The sequence below is a fragment of the Bombus pascuorum genome, chromosome 2 (genome assembly GCF_905332965.1).
Source record: "Bombus pascuorum chromosome 2, iyBomPasc1.1, whole genome shotgun sequence".
Classification (NCBI taxonomy): domain Eukaryota; kingdom Metazoa; phylum Arthropoda; class Insecta; order Hymenoptera; family Apidae; genus Bombus; species Bombus pascuorum.
The window spans coordinates 18,690,309-18,716,009 of NC_083489.1; the positions used below are offsets into that span (position 1 = coordinate 18,690,309).

Here is a 25,701-nt window from a genome sequence, read left to right on the forward strand (position 1 = left end):
AGAAAAAGATTGAATATTAAAATTCTCTTTTTAAAAAGAATACCTCTTATATCTTTTACTTTGGTTTTCAGAAATATTGAGAAATTTGCATAATAAAACGATGCATAAGCTATCAATAAAGATTTCCTTTTCTCATAGTATTTATTCAATAATAGCACTCCTCAATATTTCAGGATATTATTGTAAAGATTAATATTGCGTGACGAATTAATTAAATTCAATACATCGTACATTGTAGGAACTATATTTTAACAAGCTTTGAAAAATCGATAGTTTTTGATTCAAGCCATTTATGTTCGCATAACGTCCATATACTGCATAAGAAAAAAAGAGCCCTTTTATTCCTCATGAATTATTTATGTGTAATGTAGTTCCAAACAAACGACAAAAGCATTAGCAAAATCAATTAAATATTTTAGAACATCTTATATGGCTATTGTCATATTAATAAAATATTTCATATGACCATTATAATAATACACACCTTCACTGGCGTGGTCGCGCCAATAAAAAAACCCCATGCTTGAGCTGTTAAACTAGCGGCTATGCTGACAACCATGAAAGAAATTATGCGAGGAGTTTCTACGGGTTGTCCTGTTAACCAGTAACTCACAGTCAAATAGGTCGCTGCACAAGCTGCTTGGAACGGTATTTCGACGAGCAGCAGACTGATATAATACGGTGCTAGCCCATACCACCGATTAAAGTGTTCCCTGCTGAGTATCCGCATTTCTTGTGGAACTAAAAGTAATTCAAACACTATAAATTCATATCATACTTTGAGTACATATATGCAAGTCTTAAATACAAATTTAAATTATAATTACTTTGATTATATTTTTTACAAACGCAACTAAAAAGATTGAATCTATGCCAAAATATGTTTCACATCCTAGATATTATAACGAGTATTCTAGTTTGAATAATTTTGTACATTATGTACATGTTATGATGTTATATTTTATGTATGATACTTGTTATAATTATTCTAAATTGAATTAGTCTCTAATCAAGATTGAACTTCAAAATTCAAATCAGATAGCAATTTATTTTGATGCTTTTATTGCATCGTTTTTGGATATTTTTTATCGTTATAGAGATTATTTTCACTTTCAGATATTGTAGTTTAGATCGAATCTATCTTGAAACGTCTTCTGAAAAAAAGGACAAAGAAAAAATAAACGAAGAAGAAGGAAGCATATAAATTGATTAGACTAGGACAATGGTAACCATTTATGACTACAATTCAAATAAGCAAGAAGATAAAGTATATGTTGGTAAAACAGGAATGTCGACATGACCGGTAACTTAACAAGCAAAAAAGATACATATAGCCGATGGGAGTGAATGGCCACTAGAGATACTGTTAGCTCTCCTGTGCATAGCGACTTGCGACTTAGTCTAAGATATGATCGTACACCATGCTTCCTTGACCTACATTTCCCAACATTGATGGCGCGAAATTATAGCAATGTAAAGGAAGGATCAAACCGTGAAAACTAGACTGCGCTATCCTTCTTCGTTACTATGTAACTTCCTTTTAATAATTATTTAGCTCTTTGCACTCCGAATTTTATTTTAATTTCGTTAGCAGCAGCTCCCAACACTTTTAAGTGTTTTATTTGAAATTTAATTTAACTAAAAAATAAAACAATTTAAATAAATAAAGGAAGAAACAAATTCACCTAAATAGCAGTTTTATTTACACTATTGTTGTATTTTGTAATTTTTAAGTGTATGATATATCTTGAAACAATTTCCAGGATGCAATCCTACTTTTCTTTCACAAAAAAAAGGTGGGACTGAAAGAATGTCGAGTGGGACTCGACAAAGGAGCTTCTGAGATAAAAACTGATGTCGAGTCACATTCGACATACGAGTGCAAAGAGTTAACGTTATTATAGTATCTAGTAATCTAATAATATATTTAATAATAATTAAATTATACCCTCTCCTTCATAACTGAAATGTTAATAGATAATTCTTAATAAATAGCCAAGTTAAATATAATTTTTAAATTCTCCAAAAAATCATAATTAATATTAGGAAAAAATTGAGTAACTTCAGAATTTGGTTCCTCTAAATATTTCAGTTAATGAGAAAAGTGAAGTTACAATTTTATAAAGTTCAGTTATACATACTATACTAATCTTTCAAGAGAAAAAACATTAGTGTTACATTTTTTACGATGTCGGCGTTCATAAAATATATCATCTAATTGTTAAATATGCAACGGGCAAATTTAAAAAAAAAACTGTTATATATATGGAAATGAAATAACAGGTATTTTGAGAAAAAGGAAAGAAACAAAGTACTTAATATATACAAATTAGTATAGCTATTGATCATTGATTTAAAAAAAAAACATAGAGAAACGGCTCTTGAGAAAGAGATTGGTAGGTAGTTTAGGGGAGAAAGTTTCCTAGTTCTTAATCCCACTATTGTATTATGCATATATAGATCTTAGTGCATCATATACTTACTTAATATAAATTTTATAAGTAAAATGTTCATATGGAAATTCATATATTTATGAGCACAACTGAAGAAATTTGACTTTAGGACCTGAAACCTAGGCTTTATTTCAGTAAAAAGAATGAAACACTTGAAGATTCTCTGTCAAATTTAAAATTTTAATAATAATAAAAGTTGAAAATAGTAATTCAATGTAGTGAATACTTACAGGCAAGTGTGACGGCCATTTTACCCGTGTAAACGAGTAGTAGCAACGACCCGTACAGGTAAACGTAATTAGCAAGGACACCGTTCGCTCTGTAACCGCTTCCCATGTACAGATAGCCGAAGATTACTCCAATTAACAAGTGACACAACAATCGTACTACCAATAATGTGTGGTCTCTTTTGAGGGAAAGTAATTGTCTCTTATAAAGTAGGTAACATTGTGCGATGAATCCTGCAGGTTTTGGTGGTTCAGTTTCGCTTTCTATGTTAACAAAACGACGTAATAATGTAATAAATCGGAGGGGCTGTAAAATTGAACGAATTATGGGGTCACGAATAGACATTGATTAAGGACCAAGCAATCATAATATTATAAATATTATAATTCAATTTCTTGTGATTCCAATGTTATAAATATTTAAATAATTTCATACTATTATAGAATCTAAGTTTCTTGGAAGAGATATATATCGACGAAAAACTACTACACAAATTTTTAGAATTCCCTTTCATAACCACAATGTAAGAAAGAAAGAATTAGATATGTAATGTAAATTGACTGAAAAGTACTTGAATAAAATATTGTGTTAACTCAATGTTTGCTCTGAGTGAGTTAACTTTCATACATATGTACAGTTATAGTATAAGAAACTTCATAGATATGTACAGTTATAATAAGTGGAAAATATGAGAATATAAAAAGATATAGGTGAGTATGGAATTTCCTTATACAACTACCTTCTAACTGTGATTTCATCGCGTAAGTAACGGCCTTATTGTCATCTTTAGACAGTGTTTCCACAGCAGCTGCTAATTTGTCCACAGTAACACCGTAATCTCCGATCGCTACTTCTAGAACTGTAACAATAAACGTGTGCACAGTTGTATTATAATTTTATTATAAAATTGTAAAATTGTGAATGACTAACGTCTATTCAAGGTCAAGAGGATTCTCAGTACATATATTATCAGAATTCATTATGTAAAATGTTAGAGATATTACAGAAATAACAGGTAAATATTTATTTAAAAAGGTGAAAAATAAAGTAAATAATAAAATATCAAAATTGTAAAAAGAGAAATAAACATGATAATAACATCAATAATTAATAAAAAAAGAGATACATAATGTCATCTGTTGACATATGAATTTTCATAATATAGTGATGGACTTTTCTTCGATGACCTTGAACAGAGTGTACATTTTATACAGTCTAGTTCGACTGTAAGCATGGAAATGACCCGAAAGGAATGCCGCTGTACGTACGAAAGTCAGCTGGGTTGTGGTAAGGCGGGCAATCAATACCAATCGAGGACATATGAGGCAACAAAGATTTAACCGACCCCCTATATATGCAATATCCACCGGCAACCGCGTAAATGGCATCAAACATCTCTAGGAGCAACGCACTTGGTTGGTGTATCGTGCATATTATCGTACGCCTTTCTATTTTAGCAAGACGCTTCAACAGTGCGACGCACTGGCTGCACGAAGACGAATCCAAACCTAAAATTGCAAAAAAAACTTTTGAATTTTTTTAGAATTTCAATTGTTTTAAAAATTTAAGGCTTATTTGTATAAAATCTTTAAATAATTTTTATGTTATAAGTAGACTGCAAACGTTTGTGCAATTTTATATCTTTGTGACTACAACTTAGGTAATACAGAACTTTGGATACACCCATAAATTAATAAATAATATATAATATTTATATTATATATAACATAAACATATGCATTGTCTACTGATAAAAATTGTAAAACTAATTGAAATGCTGAAGATATAAGTATTAAGAATAAGTATTCCTGAAACATGTTATGTATCTGTCTTCTTTCATAATTCAGTATTAAAACTCTAGGACTTAAAGATAATTTGAGACTTCGTTATGTATAGACTGCGGATATTTATGCAGTTTTATATTTTTATGGTCGTAACTTAAAAAAAAAAAAAAAAAAAAAAAATTGAACTTACATAGAGATTTTATATATTTTCGTATACACATTCTGTGTATTTTTATATATTTATATGCATAGTTGCATAAATCCGAAATCTAATTATGTATATTATGGATTATTACCATAACGTCTAAATAATTATGTTCGATAAATATCAGTATGTCACTAATATGTCGAAATATCGCTAAATTATAAAAATAATTTTTACATGTTTCTAAGATACATGAACTGGTGATACCCGGAAATGCTGTTGTGCTTTGTAACATGCATCAGCGGCAATGACGCAACTAACTGAAATTAGTCATTACAAAATGCTGCACCGCCTACTCCGATAAGAGATTTTTATATTTTGTATCCACAACATAAAGAATCTATTATACTATTGCATAATATACATATACAAATTATTAGTTTACTTATACTTTCTATAATTTAAGTTACTCAACTTTTTAATCTATATTTCTTTATTAGAATTATCTTAAAATTAACAATTAATATATCAATATTTATGTAGAATTAGAATAGAATGATGGATGAGAATCGTGTATAGTAAATTGTATTTGTTATTGCAAAGCGTCTGTATCGCACCATTAGAGACCTTGTAGGATGAAACGTTCCAAGCATTCTATGATACGACCTATAATGGATTCAACTAGTAGCAATTGACTATCAGTGTTGTCTCAAACAAATACGTTCGTCGTTACCGGTTGCTTTCTATCGTAAATGTGCCATTTGCGACTGATATTAAAACCATTAAAACAACACAAATTCGAATCTATAGCTAAGATCCATTAAAAAGCTATTGATAGACAAAGATGTTTGGTACCATAAAGAAACTTCGATTAAACAATTTTTCTTAATATCATATTTTGTAAACTTTTGTAATTTTAAATTCGAAATTTTTATTCAAATAATATTAAAAGTTTTTCAACATTCTACATGTGTAATACACGATGATGTAGAATTAAGAAATTGTAAAATAAATTTATATGTGTCTAGTTCCAATTTATTTCTCAATAGCACCATCCTTCTTTGATATCTATAACCATGATCTTGATAGCATTACGTAAAAGGCAAAATTCGAAAAACATCTTAAACGCAACGTCTAATGCTTAGTGTTGGTGCAGGAATATTTCGTAATTACCGGTTGTTGGCTCGTCGAGGAATAATACTGAAGGATTACTTAAAAGCTCCAGAGCGACGTCAAGTCTCTTTTTCTGTCCGCCGGACAACTTTCCACAAAGGGTGTCATAGCAATGGCTCAATCCTAACATTTCTAAGAGTTCCAAAACCTGATAACAAAAAATACATTACCCTTTATTACATGTACTATTGTCACATTAATCCACATTGCGTAAATTGAATTTAATATTAAATTAAGGTATTTTTATATCATTAATTTTTTCAACTACATGAAAATTTTTTGAGATTTTTAAAGCTTTAATAATATAAAACAGTATCAGTATTTTGTTAAATTAGAAATTTTTATTCAAAAATGTAATTTCAAAAATTTCTAGAAATACTTGTAGCAATTGTAAGACTTTATGATGTGTTTTTAATCATTCATAATTTTGTAGGAGTTTTACATTTTTCTATTACACAATTTTCAAGTAAATTATTTTGTTGTTAAATAATGGAGAACATTTGAAATTGATTTTAAGTATGTAGTTTAGAATTGTATAGCAGGTTACGAACTTGAGTGTGTTTATAGGCTGAATTTATACTGTAGCCAAGTTTTAAGTGTGCAGCTAATGTCATGGCTTCTCCTACGGTGATTCTTGTTCTCATTAAGGATTCCTGTTGTATGTAGCATGATGTTCTCTTCCATCTCTCACTGTACGGTACCCTAACTTTTCCATTTACTAGAATCTTTCCTCGAACGCCTTTCACTCTGAAACACCGTTTTGTTCCTAATTAATTCAATCGTATTGTTAATATTATTTAATTTTTATGATAATATAATTATTTAATTAGATACTTAATGATTATTTAATTTTTAAGAGAATATCCTAGAATAGTATTGGATATTTTAGTATGATCAATATTCTTGAAATATATAATTAATAAAAATTTACAAACTGAATAAAATTGATATTTATTTAATTATAAATTCAAATATCAATTTTGGTAAAAAAAGCTCATAATATTGCATTCATGTGTAAAATATTCAATGATCGTTTTTAGCTCATTGCAAGGATTTTCTTTGTATAATAAACTATTGAATCGACCAACATTTAACCTCAGTCCGGATCACGTGCTGCGCAATCTAACTGCATTCAGATAATATTTACTGTTCTTTAGACCATGTTTCTTTTTTATAAATGAAAAAATGTTAATATTTCAAAATATATACTGGAAAATCCCATTCTCCCGTTAAAAACTACCTTTTATTTAATTTTCCATTCGTTTATGAGATGCATAAACGATCAATATTTTCCTCAGGATAAATGTTTATTTAAAATATCTAAAGAAAAAAGAATGGTAAATTTACATATTTATAGTAATTGATATACTGAATAAAGAAAACGCAAATCTACTTCTATTACTATTAATTATTCTTAAAATAAATATTTTCTTAGTAGGTAATTAATAAGTTTTAATTTTAAGATTTGTTTTAGATTAATTTTAGTTTAGATTATTTTCTGTAGATTAATCTTAATTAGTAATAAAAACAATGATTAATCTATAAATTATGTTACTTAATTTTATGATTAGTTAGTTCATTAATTTTTTATCTGTTAATACTTCACTTTCATAACTAATTCCTTATCTAAATTAGTTTTTCAATTTCCTTTTCTATTTGATTCTATATTAGCTCAATCTATTTGTAATTATTCATGACTCATTAATTATCCTTAATGCATTATATAGTAATCATTAATACGAACGGCATTCTGGAAAGTAAATTTCCAAGACGATACTTCCTCCTGTTCCAGAAATTAATTAAAATAGTCATCGTCGATTTCGATGATCGTCACGTATAGTTCACAACGTTGTACACAGTACAATTTAACATATAATTGCAACTTCCTAGTATTTATTCTAGTAGAATCAGATTCTAAAGAAACGTATTAGCAATTACTCGTGGAAATCATAATGTAATACCCATTATTATTGACATCTTTAAATATGTAAGTACTTCTACAGAGAATTATGCTGACAGAAGGATTTCTAAAAACATAAGCTTTACTTACAATTAGTTAATGTATATTTTGTACATTTGGGGGTAAATATTCACTAAAAAGGTCATCTTCGATTTCGATTTTGAAATACATTGTAGATTTCAACATTTTGAACAACTTTTTTCTATATATATAATCAGCAGCCAACCTTGATTTTTGAATTGCATACAAAAATATCTCGCCGCACTTAATTATATAAACAGGTCTCGATACTCGCTATGGAAAATCATCTGAAAATTGGGTCATGAAAAAACCAACAAGGAAGATAACAAAGTTCACGCTCTATGAGAAAGACAAAGATGAGTAGAGTGTCTCTCTATTTAAGCATTTATAGCTTGTTGCGCATGCGTAACGAGACCTTTCTACTCTTCCATGTTGATTTTTCACGACTTAATTTTCGAACGATTTCTTCTATGCTCTTGACATATTACTGTCGAGACTTGTTTATATAATCATGAATATATAATATGAATATATAACAATGCTGGTCGGTTACCTCATGGCGTGGAGACCGGGTTAATGTTAATATGGTGTGTCCAACGAGATGAGAGGGTGGACATAACAAAACATTGCTGCTGTTGCAGCCAATAACCATACTAACCCAATTCAGCTTGAAAATTGAAATCTACCAGAGGGATATTTTTGCGTATAACTGGAAAACTAACGCCGACTGCCGATTATATGTATAGGTTAGATATATATAGGAAAGTTATTTAAAATATTGAGCTTTACAACACATTTCAAAATCAGCGAAAACAAAGGTGCCTTCTTTTTTGTAAATCTTTACCCTCTTTGATATATTTATGTCGTCTAGATGTGTTAGTTTAAATATCTGAATCATAACTTAGAAAAAAGAGAATTCAATGCAACACATAATACATAAGTTTTTATAACAGATGTTTAAATACCTCCATGAGTAACTACGTGTTCTATGATATATAGTGAATTCGTGTTCGAATGAATGAATCATCTAAAAAGCGAATGCAATATGTGAGTTAAATTGTAATTGTACTTCACTGTCATATTATGATAATTTAATATAATATATTTTATCAATAGATAAATAATAATATAATAATAATATAATATATAATATGTTTCATTAATAGATTCCTTATAGTATAAAAGATAACGATCTTTTTGATCGTGCTGCGTTCTTTCAGTCAGTTTCGACCCAATTTTTTAACTTCAAAAAGTATTTCAAGTTTGGACAGAATGTGAGGAGATTCTGACTGGTATGCTAATTGTATTCTAATTATATATTAAACGATTCTTGATTAAGTAAGGAAGTAATTAGTTAATTAAGAAACGATAATAGGGCAGATATTATAAGTATGGAAGGATAAATGAAAAGAATTGTAAGCGAAATTTATCTCTAGACTGATGAAATTGAAATTAAATAAGATAAATGAATAATAATAATAATAAAAATAAATATCTCTTTAAAACATTAAAAATCTTTTTTGCATGCGAAAATTCAATAATCGTTAAAGCATAAAAAGCAGTGTGCATGAATATTGAAACTCGTGATACGAATATTAAAGTAGTAAAGAACAGTATATACGCAGTACGTTCACGTTCAAGTGTACCGATAACTAGAAGCCGCTAAATCATGTTCTTAGTGTCCTTGGCTTAGGCTAATAAATACTCACGTATAGCCGGCTAAGACGTTCAACAAAGTCGACTTCCCGGCCCCAGAAGGCCCCATTATGGCGACTAGTTCGCCAGCTTTGAATTCCCCACTGATACCATGAAGAATTTCTTTGGATTCTGCAATTAAAAAAGGAAAAATTGTTTTCACTCTCTATTTTATACTGTCTACATTGTACATGTAGTCTGTATTTGTTAAAGTAGTATTTCTTTGCTTCCTGCTATAAGAGAAAGGAAAAACTAGTTTTATTCCCTATAATTATGTTTTCTATATTTCCTAATCTCTATTTGTAAGGTAGAATTTCTTCGCATTCTATACTAAGGAAACGGAACATTTTTCTTTATTCTCTGCATTATATTGCCTACATTCTATAATCTCTATTTTCAAAGTAGAATTTTGTTGCATTCTGCTTTAAAGATAGATCACAAATTAATAATCATAACAATGATTAATAGGATTTTTTCAATAAGAAAATGTAAAAACTGTTTCTATTCTTTATATTCCCTAATCTTTGTTTCTTAAAATATGATTAATTTTTTAAACATACATAAAAAACAGATATCTGTATACTATCCTTGAATTTAAATAGTTGTATTATAGCAATTGTGAAATTTTCAATTCTTAGTAACAAATAATAAATCTTAAATTGTTTTATTTTAGAAAGGTTCAAATTAGCTCTACCAAAGAAAGTTTTTAAATTTTTACTGAAGAAGAGTCAACGAACGACAAAATAGTATGAGCTTCAACGGCTTCCATCAAATGTTAAATTAACGAACTAAAACACGGGGACACCAATGAATTGTTATTACGATTTATCTTCAGATTATTTATCTATAATATCTATTCGAAGCATTTCCTCTTATTAATCCTCGCTCTATTATCAGAAGCAATTGTACTTAAATTATTTAACACGGTCTTTTTGTGTCAATATTTTTAACAGAATTTCTCCTTGAAAAATATTTGCTCTTTTAAGAGACTCCAATTTCACAAAAATAATTGGTTCGCACATTCTGAGAAACCATAGTAGTCAACGACATGGATCAGTGATGCAGAAAACGATTCTTTGTTAACATATTCAAATTTGTCATATTTTAATCCTGTTTGATTCATCGTACCAATTTTTTGTCAAAATTGGTTGAAATGCAATATTAATTAGTCTTTTATGAATAGTATTAATCTATCAAATCTATAAAATGATCTTATAGTAAATTCTATTAATGCATAACATTTAAGATTGAATTTTCTATGTCATTTAATTTGCGTTGCATTAATAAATGAGAAAAATTTTGTTCTTGTATTTATCTATGTGGAATATTTATTCGTATAAACAAATATAAATGTCATGTCAAAACGAACAACAAAAGATGACAATAATGAAAATGGAATTAACGACACAAATAATCGATGACTTTGCACTAAGTCGTACATTTCCATAACAGAGTGCATTTTTGTGTAGGACAAATATGTACATATTTGCTTCTTTAGTAATATAAATAATTGTAAGCTTTTGTAATAACGACATGATATTAAAATATAAGTATAAAGTTACTGTATTACATATATATTTCTAGTATATATAGTATATATCTAGCATATATCTAGCATATAGTATATAGTTCTATGATATATATTACTATAGTATATTATAGTCGTATATACAGGATGAGGCAGTAAGAATTACCACCTGAGATAACTCATTACTTATTAACTACATCAAAAGGTATTTGAAATAAAATTTATTGCATTCGAGGGGATAATCAGGTGAATATAGTTCGACTTTTTAACACATACTTTATATTTTTGAGATATTAAGGTGACCTTAAGTTTTTTAAATGGAACCATATATTTTTTATAACATTAGTCAATCTAAATAGATATTCTCTACAAGAAAGTAAAACACGAAAAGACGCGAAGCGATATTCTTGCATTTATGTTGTTTTTATCTATCATGCATTAAATTTGACAAATTATAAATGTGTATGCAATGTTATGAGAAAATATACGGTATAAAAAATATATATAGTATAATATATATATTTAATTTTATAATATATTATAATATATAATTAGTTATATTATAATAATATATATTAGTTATTATATTATATATATTATATATTACTATAACATATAATTAATTATTATAATATATATATAGTATATATAGTATAACAAAAGAATGGAACTATATTCACCTGATCAGGTCTTTCGAATACAATAAATCTTATTTCAATCATTTTTTGATGGAATCAACAAATAAACGAATTTTCTTTACAGTAAACGACTGCACTAAATATACCTGTATCACTATCAGATTCTAACGTTAACGCGAAGTTATCCATTGAGATAAGAAAGCAAGATAACAAGAATACGTAATACTTTCTTGAATTTTAAATTTGTACTTCGACACGAACCGATATAAATATAAAGCTATTATTAATTTAATAATGCTTTAAGCGTATACATACATTTAATTATAACAATTTAATTTAATAAAATTAATAATAAATTAATAAATATATTAATTATTTACGAGTATATCTAATCGTATTTAAACAAGTTGTTCACATCCGTACATGCAATATCATGTTGTATACAGAGATTAGAATTATATTCGCTATCATTTATTTTTGATTAGGTACGTCGACTGGTTGGTCAGAGTACAGATTACAGAAAAGCGGCTTACATCAATTTCAAAATAAACGTTCTTGCAGTTTCATTTATTAACGAAATTTCAATTGATTAAAACGAACGAATATTTGAAGATTTAAATTATAAATTGTTTATAAATAAACAGTTCACATTAATATAAAGCCTATATAGTTATGCTATAATAACTACTATAGTTTACTATACTAAATATATTTTTACTACATATTATATATGTATATTGCATATTATATTATATAATATAATAATTTTTCATTATATATTTTGTCATTTATATGCACACATAAATCATAAAATTAGTAAAAACACGTATAAATGCATAGTGTTCATCGCAGACATTCATATTGATGAGATATGCAAAGACAAAAAAAAAGAAAAAACAATACTCTATTGAACAGGTTTTTCTCGGAACATATTGAACTTCGTCATATAAAATGCATGCGCTGTTGTCATCTATATTCTGTCGTTTCGCATTTATCAATTTTTAAACGGAAATCGAATTCATTATTCCTAGTACGGGCAAGCGTATAATAAAGAATTGTAATATTTAAAACATTTATTATCATTCATTCTGTGTTCTTTTATCTTATTTCTATTATTTAATGCCACATCAACCGCATATTACATCGAATTTAATAATAATAAATAATAATAATAGTCGTTTATTACGATTCTGTCTCGGTAAATACAGAGATTTTTCTTATTTGTTACTCTTATATTTTAAGCATTCTTAAAACTAATAGTTTAAATAAAAGACTTCTATTTTCAACATTATTTAAAATAATATACTATTTCCGCTTTTTTTTTTTTTGTTATTCACAGTGTCTCAGAGTATTCCGTTGTAATATGCAATTTGTACGCTGATTCCTTGGACATTTATGTTCATGGACATTTATGTTATGGACAATATATGTTCTTTGGTTTCAAGTTCATAATTATTGCATATGATACGTTGCACCATGTCTCTAATCTTACGGAATATGTCGTTTTTGTTACTTAAATGAGTTTCTTCATTTCCAGCTAATCTGAGCTGCGCTATGTTTCTTATCATGTTTATTGGCAGTTGAAATTGAATATATGTAATCTTCACATTTATATGCCTGCAAATTCTTGATACTTTTGTACTTCGGATTATAACTGAAATTTAAGATACTACGTTTGTTCTCTAGAATATACTTCTCCTTGATCTTCTTTAGGATGTTTGGCAAGTTCCCTCTTTGCTGATGGGTTGTATAATTTACTATAGCCCATTATATTAAATATATTTTTCATTTGTGTATACCAATTTCTTATGTTTTCACTTTTCTCTGCGTCGTCTAGTTTGAATATTTTCATTTTTGCTAAGCAGTTGTATATTTTTATCTTCATGAGTGGTTTCCAAAGAACTTCCACAGTGCAGTTTAACTTTTGCTAGGAACTGGCCTTATTGAATGTCCTTAAGGACGTGAAAGTAACATCTAGATACATGTAGTATTTTAACACTTCTAATTCGTTCTCATTATATTTTAGCTTCATTTCCCTGTTTAGTTTACCGAATTTGCAGAATACTATTATTTTATTTTTGTTGTTGTTGTCCTAGAGTCCTAGAGTCCTAGAGATCTTCGATATTTAGATAATATTTAATCCTGACAATAAAACATAGGAGTAATTAAAGAATAATTATAGGAATAAAAAAATAAAAAAACGCAAATCTATATAGAACTGGTTTAATGATTAAATGTTAAGGTCAAGTATTAGTCGCACATAGAAATCACTTGATAAAAACTTGCAACTTCAAGTCGTCAATTGTTCTGCTCTAGTAGTGATGACGCATCTTTTCCTTTGTCAGGCAATGAACGATCCAAGAAATCATCCCAAGCGTCGCAAACTATATATATTATGTATGTACGTATATACATGCCTGCATGCCATCGAGTAGTGAGCAATAAAAACGAATTTATGGTTATATTTAACTATGCATGCTATATGTCTTCCTTATTCCTTTGAATTTTTATGAATAACAATTCTAGTAAATGATTTGTATAACACGTATAGTAAATGATAAAACTAGAAAAATGTAACATACAAAAATATAAGTATAACGTTAAAAAAAAGATTCAAATAATGTTAAAGATGAACAATCAAATAGAATAATAAAATAGTCAAAATCGATTAAGATCAAATTAGTTAAAATTTGGAACATAGATAAGTGTTTGCGGGTAAAAGCCTGGGTCGACTTTTAATAAAACAAATTAGAATTAGGTGATGTCATATATTCACTCTCACATTTACTGTTCTTGTCTAAATACATACTCTTGACCCGTTCAACATAGATTCTTACGCAACAAAAAATGTTTATTTATAAACATAGACCGTCAACTACACGTTTATTGTAATTAATTAAAAATTATTGTAATCAATCATAATTTCCTACACATGTGCTGACGGCTATGGTGGCGGCCTCTTGATACCTGAATTTCCTTTTCGATCGATTATAACGCTTTCTGCCAACATCTAATAATGGCGAAATGTTTCCAAAATGCCCAACATTAACTTTCTCCGCTCAAAACTTTCTTTGCTACTCTCAGGACCACTTCGACTTCGCTTTCTCTCAGAGTCACGACGACATTTATTACGCTAAAAAGCGGAGAAACGCGATCCAATCGGATAAGCTATTATCGAGCACTAACTTATGACGTGAACTATTCCAAAAATAACCGGTAAAATAAAAGTTTTTGTATGTTAAATTTTCAGAGACAAATATGATCGCCTTTAATATATGTATAATAATTCTATCGAAAAGCGAATTTATTCATGAAGAGATTAAAATATCTGAGTTTATTATAATTACCATACAAACTCACTCATATTATGAGTTATTATAATTACCATACAAAGTATTAAAAAAGTTGGGCGATATTCAAAAGATGTGAATCTAGATATAAGAACAACGGAGGAAGCTTATGTACATCATTTCTTAATGTTTAACATCTTATAAATATAATACTATACTGTAATATTCATCAATGTTGCTATTGTCGCTCTGAAGTAAAGAAAAGCATAAATAGGAAAAAAGAGATCTATTAATATTACCATATTCATAAAGAATGATTCTAAGCATTAAGACATCGTTGCAATAAAGTTATTATCATAGTAGAAGAGAATAGAAGTTTGTTATTCTCACTTTATATGAAGGATAACACAAATCATTGTATTCGGACTGAATACAATAGACATATTAGAATTCTAACATTAGATCTTGAATAAACAATAAGAGACTCAATTTATATAGATATTTCGTATTCCGAATTTTATTTCCTTTCGATATTCAAATTACGAAGCTCATTGTATGATATAATTCTAATGAAATGTAACAAAACCTGGTTTGTTGACGTCAAAGTGCTCGACATCTGGTCAAGGAGTTCCGGTAGTCATGCAGCATGCATCACCATGATGCTGAGACCTATGCGCGTTTGACGTACCTAAACTAATCTACTTTCGTCCGTGGGTTTGTATTCTTTCGGGGAGAATTTGTAGCGGGAAAAATGATGCTTTAGAGTAGTGATTTTCAACCGGGATAAAATAAAATATTTGTGGACGCATTAAATTTTGTATAAATTACATGTGTCGATAAATATAGAGAAAACATAGACATTTAGAAAATCTTGTAAAATTATAATAATTTTAGTAAGTAATTATTGACTGTAATATATCCACAAAAGTGTTTCAGTGTATCCTCAGGAGTACAGATTGAGAACTACTGACCTAATCTATTAGATTGTTCATAATAAAATAGAAAAAATTACGTTAACTCATTGAATCTATCAAATTATCTATTGCAATTAATCTCTTTGTCTTATGATTTTTTGTATTTAATAATAATAGTATTTCACTTCTCGGAATACATGGCTGTACATAACTTATGCATTAGGTTTCTTATAATAAAACGAAACAAATAGCGTCAAACAACTCTAAAATACTGAATGATACCTTCATACATACTTTCAAAATCTAATTTATTTTTCTATATATGTATGAATTCACATCAATTTTAAAATGTCCAAAACGCGTCTATTCGTATTAGACATTTTATTTAATTTACCAAGTTTTTCACAATAAAATAGAAAAATAACGTGAACTTACTGGGTCTTAACTGTCGAATGGTCCATTCTTTTACTCTATATCGGACGTCGTAAAAAGCGAGATCCACTTCGGGCTTTCTGGGGAAAGAGTATTTATCTTCTACGAAATAACTGTCTTTCGCGGCAACCGTCACTCCGTGTACGTCATCGCGGCTGTTGTGTTCGACCTGACAGCAGCTTAACGACGATCGGGATGGAGAACAGTGGGCAGAAGTGGTCATCGTTCGATAAACTACGTTTGGGGTTTCTTTCCACGAGTGTCGCTGCGTTCGTTCTGACCACGATTCACTTCTGTAATCGCATGTCTAGCACAGCACCAACGATTCTGTCCTTCTTCCTTCCCTTTCGATTGGTCGAGTCCCGATGGTTTTGATTCTCAACCGATTACTGTTCGCACATTATTAAGCCACGTGGTCTTCTGCAATAAGGCAAAACATACATAGGTATGATTAATATATTTGCATCATACATATAATAACGTTCTTTTAGATGATAACGTGAACAGATATAAGAAAACCAATCTGAACATGCAAATAAATTTAATGAATTATATTCCGTATTTTTTTCTTTGATCACTAGAACTACCGGTTTCCAACGGAGTACAATTAAATATACAAGGGTTGGAAAAGATATTCTTATTTTCCAACATTTTTAAACAATTCATTGTAGTATCAAATTGTTGTAGTTATACGAAAGTACATATTATCAAATGATATGACAATTATAATTTAATATACTTGGACCTTATTAATCAGTATGTAAATGATATAGTAAATTCAACAGTGCGCAAATATTTTTTATAGTCACTATACTATACGGACAATAATAATTAAACTGCAGATATTTATCCATCCATGTAATTATCCATTGCAAATTATCTATATTTTTGATAAAGTGTAGTATCCGGATTACAAAATTTTTGATGCTGAATATGTGCTCTGAGAGGTACTTTAGGATGTTATAACCAAAAATGAGGAAATTTTTCATGGCAATGAACAATTTTGAAAATTCGGCCTTATAAACATTTGGTTGACCGAGGTCTTAAGTATTAATTATAAAAATCCGCATAATATCATCTTCACATCGAGCGGTAAGCGGTAAGCGGCAAAGTTATGGCACAGCCAATGCCATGAGAATTCTAGAAAATAAAGGATAATCCAAATTTAATCTATTATAGAGTACGCTATAAAACAGGTTAAGAATATGAAATTATAAAAAAAGAGTCGGTAAAATCCATAAGGACGTTATATATTAACAGGTTGATCAAAATTTTTTGTGCCTTATTTATGTGAAAAAAGACCTTCATTTTTGGATTCAGCGAACGCAAAAACAACTAAAAAGTGTCATTCTAATCGAATATGTCGCAGTCCCGGTAGTATGCCAGAGGGGTTATGCGGTAAATAGAGTTTTGTGACACTTTCGTTCTTTACATAGTACCTAAGTAAACATTTGTTTTGTCTATTGAATGTAATAATGAATGGTTTAGTTTAGGTATTTTTCTACATTATGTACATTCTGCACATTTTTGTATACTTAAATCTTCCATATATAAGTACATAATAACGTAAACAGACGTAAGAGAACCAGTATGGAAATTTAAGCTTTAACATACTTATTATCTTTTTCTTTCAATATCCTAATGGGCTATATTAATTTATTATAATAATATAAAAAAGACAATAATCAAACTGCTTATTTTTATGCATCTTCGTATTGCTATGCATATAATTATTTTTGTCATGTCTTTATAATCCTGATTTACTATTTACTGGAACTCTTTAGGTAAAGTATATACTAAAGGTTGATAGTTTTAATTACTAATATATACGACTATATAAAGATTTTGATCTTTTATCCCAACTTAATTTATTTTACTTATATTACCTTGAAAATATTATTACACTTTGAGGTTACGTAAAGTTGTAGAAGGTACGTCACCAATTTAGCTTTAAGAGATTAATATGATTTCATCTGATGTAGTAATGAAAGTATTATAAAACTAGTGGTCGCTGGTATTGGTAACATAATACTTGTATATACGTATGAATATGTATATTATGTGTATAATAAGCAAACTGACTTGAAATCATAAGAAGGTTGAGAAAATGTTTGTAAGGTATACAACGTTTCCTTGAAATTGAAATTCTAACCATAAATTTGTAACACGCTGTAATGTCGCTAAAACGAACTATACATATCATCTTTTTTTTCGTTAAGTAATAATACAATAAAAATAATAATAAAAACTACAATATAAAATATAAAAATAGTAAAGACAAAAGTAATAATAGAAATAATCTTTATGACATTGATTATTAACATTTCCAATGTTGACATGTAATAAGTTTTTTAGTAAATTGCAATAAAATGCTTGTCAATCATAGTTAAGGTAATAAATATTTATCTTTGCGTGATTTCCCCACGATTAGCAAGCTGAACATTAAGAAAAGTAAAAAAAGACATTAGAAGAAAATATAGAACCAGTATAAATAAATCAAATGCATACGCAAATCGCTTGAGATATCTTCTACGAATACGTTGGTACTTAAGATTGAGATTACATTGAAACTTAGACACGATACAACGGAAAATCCAACTACAGTACCGTAAAAATGTTCTTGATTATTCGCTCAACGAAAATTTTATTTTTAGAAATGAATATTTTAACTTCGTTTTATAGGAAATTAAAATCTTAAAAAATATGTAGAATGTACATAATATGCAAAAATATATATAGAATACCTAAAATATAGTGCTTAGTGTGATATTTACAGTATGAAACAAATCTCCATTAAAATACCATTTGTTTAATTTTATTCTTTAATTTATGAGGATATGAAATTGTGTTCTTCTATAAAAGATAAAAACAACTTATGCTTTAGCCATATGCTTCTCGTATAAAATATGTAAAGTATAATACTCGATAAGAATAAAATAATCTTATCTAAAATTCTATTTTATTAATTTTATTCATAAAAACATGAAGTTACAGAAACATCAATAGTCTAGTCATCAACATAAAACTTTTCATTGGGATTGTACGCGATCGAGACACGTCATTATCGGTTTCATCTTCCATACACGTTCCAGCCTACACATGAAAGAAGTGTTTATGGTGGGAGCGAGCAGCTGAAATGAGTGCGGATACTCAGTCGTTAAAAGAAACCTTCGAAGATAACATACTTAATACAAATCTATAAATTAAGTTAATTTGTAGATTCACCTATAAACAAGTATAACAAAATATATATATATATATATATATGTATTTTGTACCATCCGTTCGTCTTGTATTTTTAATTTTCCGGATGATTTTGTAGATATAACGTAATTTATTGTCACAGGGTTAATGAAATCTTAACAATTACTACACAAAAATACATATTATGTATATATTATTATTATTATTTAAGATATACATTATATTACAATATATTATAATACAATTATATTATAATAATTATAATAATATATTATAATAAACATATATTTTAATATATATATATTTATTTATTTATTTATTTACCTATCACGCTTTTTACATTTTCTCATTCTTATGGCGTTATCATCCTAACTAAACTCTATTATAGCTTATATCTACCTAACTAAACTCTAAACTCTTTCCCTTGTCTATATCTATCTAAACTCTTTTCTTATGTATCTATCTCCTCTCTTATCCACTCTATTATATTGCACTCCATTGTATAATCTATCTCTAAGACTGTTGCAACTTTTGGGCTTTTGCCTCCTTGCTGTGCTTCCTTATTGTCGTTCCTCCTCATCTTGTATTGCCCTTCTCTTCTCCATTATTGCTTTCAGTTCCATTATTCCTTTTCCCGTGTCGTTTAATATTTTTTCTGTTTCCTTTGGCCTCCCGTTATTTCGCATTCTTTTATTACGTGTCTCAGATCTTCTTCTTTCCTTTTGTATAGTCTGTATCTTTTTTCTCCCTCTTCTTTTCAGTATTCCCTTGCTTTGGTCTCGTTTCCACATCTGAATCTTGCTAGTATTTTTCTATCCTTCCACTTCATCCTCCCTTCTAAGTATTTTGGTAACTCTTCTTTGGCGATTTTTCTATAATATTTATTATATTTTGACTTCCTTTTCCCTATCCTTTTCCCCCTCTCTTCTGCTTTTCTCTTTCTCCTTTCTTCTATAATTTGGTCTACTGTCATCCCTCCTTGTTCTTCTCTTGCTTCCCTTTGTGTCCCTCCATTCCTCATCTCTTCCAGTTCCTTGTTTCTCTTTCCTGCTCTTTTCTCTTCTTGGCCATTTCTCCAATTTCTCTCTCTTTCCTTTATGCACTCCTTTACTAGTTCCTTTTTTGACTCTATGGTTTTCCCTTCATACTTTGCTGCCCTTCTTAGTGCTTTTTCTTTGATTTCTATTAATTTGCATTCTTCTATCAATATATAGTTCGGTGTTGTCATATTTAAACCTAAGATCCATTTTACATATCTTCTTTATATTCTATCCAGCTTGTCTTCTATATTCCAACCCCATACTTCTGCTCCAAACAGCGCCATGCTCTCTATCAGTGCTCCAAACATCTTCATCCTCTTCTTGTAGTCCTGTTAGAAAATTCTTTCTCCCATGCTTCATGTTTTCTGCTACTGTTGCTCTCTTTTTCCTGTCTTGTATGTGTTTCTCATCACTGCCGTTTTTCTGCAGTATGTACCTTAGGTATCTTATCTCTTCCACCTCTTCTAATTCTCGCTCTCCCCATTTCCATTTTCATTGTCTCCTCTTGTTCTTTCTTTTTTCGAAAACTACTATTTTGGTCTTTTCCGTGCTCAGTTCCAATTCGGTTTCCTTTAAAAATTTCTCGAATCTCTTTAACATTTCCTTTAGTTCCTCTTCTCTATCAGCCATCAGCACAATATCATCTGCATATGTCATATATATGTAAGAATCTCGGGATAATTCAGGTGATCGATTCTGAAGTCTGAAAATCAAGAATCGATTTTCAACGTCCTGAGCTACCGATCTTTCTCCGTCAATCTTCAATATTTTAAATAATTATTCTGTGATCTTGTCTGTCTCTGATGTTGCTCTCTGTCCATCCGTTTGGGAAATGAGCGTCTCTCAAAATGATTGTCCGTAAAACAAAAGAAGGTCGCTCTGTCCGTGAAACAAAGAAAGTCGTGCTATCACAAAAATACAAAACAAAAATAATCCCTATGCCACGTGAACTCTAGGAAGTTTACACCTCCCCTCCTTGTGTTTACAATTGCATCGTTAATTGTCTTCCCTATAAGGAACCAGTTTACTCGAGTGGAAGAAATTCCCTCCAGATTTACGATTACCGTTATCCACTTCGTATATGAAATTTGAAATCCTCAGAATTTTGAAAGATCCTTTCCGAATTTCCTCCAACTTGTTTCTGTTTAATTTGTTTCCATTGTGAGTGAAGACCATATCTCCAATTTTAAGTTCATATTCTCTTCTTTTTTTTATCGTATTTCTGTTTGTTAGTTTCGAAATTTCTTGTTGAGTTTTTGAATGCTTCTAAGTTTATCTTATTCTCAATTATTCCCTTAGGGACGATTTCAATTATTTTTCCATACAGTAAATGATTTGGAGCAAATCGTGTGACACTGTGTCTGGTATTATTGTACTCTTCCACACTTTCTTCTGCCATTTTTGTCCAGTTTCTCTTTTTTTGTCTGAATTGATTTTACATCGGATCCTGTTTATTAATGTTTGATTTACCCTTTCGTTCAATCCGTTCGAGGATGGACAGTCTGTCGAGGTGAAAATTAATTTAATGTTTTTCTTTTTGCGTACGCTTGAACTTTGGATGTCATTACTGGATATCGGTCTGCAAGGATAATTTTTATGGAATCGGTTTCTCCCGTCGAGTCTATAAGTTTTGTGATATCGTCTGAGCTTTGTGTTTTTGACGTGGACATAAAAACGGCCCTTGAAAAATGGTCAATAAGAATGTGCATATATTTCTTTGGTGAGTTGTTATTAAAAAAACCTCCGACTGTATCGAATGACATTATTTCAAAGGGTTTCTTAGATGGTCCTAGTTTCGACATAAATCCGATCGGTCTTCTCGTTCTGCTTTTATTCTTGATGCAAATTTCGCATTGTTTGCAGAATTTGTCGACTATTCGGTCCATATTTTTGAAAGAGTAAAAGAGTCGGATTTTCTTCAATATACGGTTCCTTCCAACGTGACCAAAGAAATCATGAACCGTCTTTGTGATATGTTCACTAAAATTTCGCGAGACGAATATACGTTGACGTCCTTTGATAAAAAATTTGAAAAAAATTTCCAATTTTTTTGCGAAGTTTTTCGTATTTTCAATATTTTTTTTGTTTTCTTGATCTTGAATTATGTCTTGTTTTTTATAATATTCGCCACTTTTAGAACATATTCTTCATTCTCAAAACTTTCTAAGACGGGGTTCCTGGATGATGCGTCTGCCTCTATGTTGTCTTTTCCGGGAGTGTAAATGATCTTGAAGTCATACTGCGATAAGTAGTGCATTAGGTCTCCTAAAGTTTCATCGGTCCTTGCTTCGATTCTCATTGATTCTAACGGTTTATGATCTGAAAGGACAGTGAAATATCTATCGATTAACCAATGTTGCCAGTACTGAATCGCCTCTTTAATAGTAAGACGTTCAAGGTGGATTGCCTTCTTCTTTGCCTCTGTTGGCTTCAATTTTCTTGAAAAATACGCAACCGGGTGTAACATCCCGTTGTCTCGACGTTGCTTTAAGACAGCTCCTAAGCCGTTTCCACTAGCATTGTATGAATAAATACTTCTTTATTATAGTCATATATTAAAGGATCGGGCTTGAACAGAGGTATTGCTGAATTTTTTTAAATGACCTTTCACATTCTGCATTCCAAATAAATTCCATATTTTTCTTCAGTAAACTGTGGAGTGGTTCCAAGAGTTTGCACGCGTCTTCTATGAATTTATAATAAAAACTAATTTTTCCCAGTAGTTGTTTCACGTTTTTTTTTTGTTTCTTGGACGTATTCGCGTATTGCGTTTAGGTTATCTTTTCCTAACCTCACGCCGTCTTTTTCGATAATGTGGCCAAGATATTTTTTGAGTTTTCCGCGAACTTACATTTGGCCAGTTTTAACCAGAAACCTTCTTTTCTTATAACCATCATCAACTGCTCTATATGTTTGATACGTTGATCGAATGTTCCTGAGAAGACTAGGATGTCGTCAATATAGTCACTACAAAATTCTGCTACTCTATACCTTCTAAGAGTATTTGCAAGCACTCATTGAAAAATAGCAGGGGAGATTTTCAGTCCAAACGATAAACATTTCCATTGTCAGTGTCCATTTTGTGTTGTGAAGGCTGTCTTCTTTCGGTCCTCTTTTTTTATTGGAATTGACCAAAACGCTGAAATAATGTCAAACGTTGAGAATAGATGGCAATTTCCCGCTTTGACTGTGATATCTTCTATTCTTGGGAACGGTTGTGATTCCGGAACTACAATTTTGTTTATCTCCCGGAAATTGATACAGTCTATCTCTCCGATTCGACTCTTTTTTAAAAGCTAGTGTCACCGGTGCTGCAAATGGGGAACTTGATTCCTCTATGAGATCGTGTTCTAGTAATTTCGTAATCTGGAATTCTATTTCTTTCTGATCTGGAATGCTATGATTTTTTTTTATATGTATCTGTTTTCAGTTAGCTTAATGGAAGCCTCTTGTGGTTTCCTAATTTCCACATTAAATTTGTGTTTGGCGAATACATCTTTATATTTCTCTATAAGTTGACATACCTCTTTTTTTTTTGTAGGCTGTTTAGGTGTCCAAGGTTGTCCATAGGCTTGTCCGTCTCCATGTATTCGGTAACGTTTATCTTTCTTCTCTGATTATTCCTTCTTTCTTCTTTTCTATTAAATATTATTTCCTCTTTGTCACCTACTTTTTGGACTCTCAAGTTCTCGTCTTGTTTCAATTTGAACTTCCTTATAGCGTCTAGCCCGTGGATAAGGTCATATGTGAAGTTATCATTGCGTACTATATAAACACCTTTCTCTTTTTTCATTTTATTAATTTTCTTTCTGAGTTTCGCCCGGCTACTCGTGAAGTCCTTACCGCTGGTAGTTTTGAAGATACTCTTATCTTTTGTTATGTCTGCTTTTATTTGGTCAATGATCTTTTGATTAATGAAGCTTGCATTGGCTCCAGTATCGTAGACACCTTCAACCTCTTTCTGATCATTGATTCTAACTCGAAACTTTATCAGTGATTCGTACTTCTCCGGACGTTTTAGTTTTTTTCATTCTCATCTGGTGTTATTGCTTCTTTGTTTTCTTATGTAAATAATTCTAGTGAACTTACTTGTTTCGGGTTCCTTTGAGCATTTCCGTTTCTGTTTCTGCATAATTCTATTGGGTAAAATCGACCTGGGAAATTCAGTGCTTCACAAATCACGCACGGTTGTCTCTTGGGTGATGGATCTGACTTTCTGTCAAATCTTACATTTCTTCCTTGTATTTTTTTCCTTTTTATCTGATCTTCATATTGCCCCAAAAGTCCGATTAAGTCGTTTGTCGATTGTACCATTTCTTTATCGATTTTGTCTTGAATGTAAATGGGTAATCCAATAACAATGAAATTTATCCTTATCTCTTCGGGAGTCTTCCTCCTTACTTCCAATATTAACCATTCTTTTTTTATAGCATACTCAATGAACGAACCTGAAATGTATCTGAAATTATAAACGTATCGTACTGCAAACCAACCTTTACTGCTAAAAGCTTTGAGAAATGCCGCCTTCCAGTCTTCCCAGTTGTATTCTTCATCCTTCAGCAGATTTGTCTGGTACCATTCTGATGCTGTTTTCTCCAAATATTTCTTCAAACTTGATTTTTTTCTCATCACTTTGGATTTCGTATTTTTCACATTCCGTTTCGTACTGTAATATCCAATCTGCGGCTTTCTGTGTTGCATCAAATTGTTTTATAGCGAAGTTCGTACCTTCTCTTTCATGCTTGTCTCGTTTCTGGAGAATCTCTAAAACTCTTTCCATGTGAAGACTGGGCTTCTCGGTTTCGGTCTTTGTTTTCCTTGTGGGATGATTTCTGATTCTTCTAGGTAAATATCTCGAAATACAAAGTTTAAGTCCGTATCGATATATGACGCTGCCGTCTCGTCATCCATCGTGAATGTAATGTTTCTGTAATAGCCTCCTTGATTAAGCTGTTTGCGGCCTTCCTCTCTATCGATAAACTGAATAATTGCTAATGATAATTTCTTGCTTGATATTCCGGGGAAAAACATAACACACTTCATCTTCTGGTTTTCTTATGGATTCTATACATTCCATTTTCTCCCCTCTGGCGTTCTCGTTCATGACGATACGGAGGTTCACTTTTAACGACATGACGTAACGAAAATCAATTTGTAAGATCGTAAATCTCGGGATAATTCAGACGATCGATTCTG

At 30.1% G+C, this 25,701-nt stretch overlaps 1 protein-coding gene across 1 annotated transcript in view; it reads right to left on the bottom strand.

The window, feature by feature from the left end:
* The window catches only part of LOC132916801 (ATP-binding cassette sub-family G member 1), a 39,621-nt gene that overhangs the window by 612 nt on the left and 13,308 nt on the right, over positions 1 to 25,701 (bottom strand). Inside the window, exons 2-9 of the mRNA XM_060977138.1 lie at positions 16,265 to 16,681; positions 9,474 to 9,591; positions 6,335 to 6,530; positions 5,784 to 5,931; positions 3,950 to 4,189; positions 3,421 to 3,540; positions 2,684 to 2,944; positions 485 to 741 (exon numbers count right to left, since the gene is read on the bottom strand). Of these exons, the coding sequence (XP_060833121.1) occupies positions 485 to 741; positions 2,684 to 2,944; positions 3,421 to 3,540; positions 3,950 to 4,189; positions 5,784 to 5,931; positions 6,335 to 6,530; positions 9,474 to 9,591; positions 16,265 to 16,484 (1,560 nt within the window). The 5' untranslated portion in view covers positions 16,485 to 16,681. The remainder of the gene's footprint in view (positions 1 to 484; positions 742 to 2,683; positions 2,945 to 3,420; positions 3,541 to 3,949; positions 4,190 to 5,783; positions 5,932 to 6,334; positions 6,531 to 9,473; positions 9,592 to 16,264; positions 16,682 to 25,701) is intronic.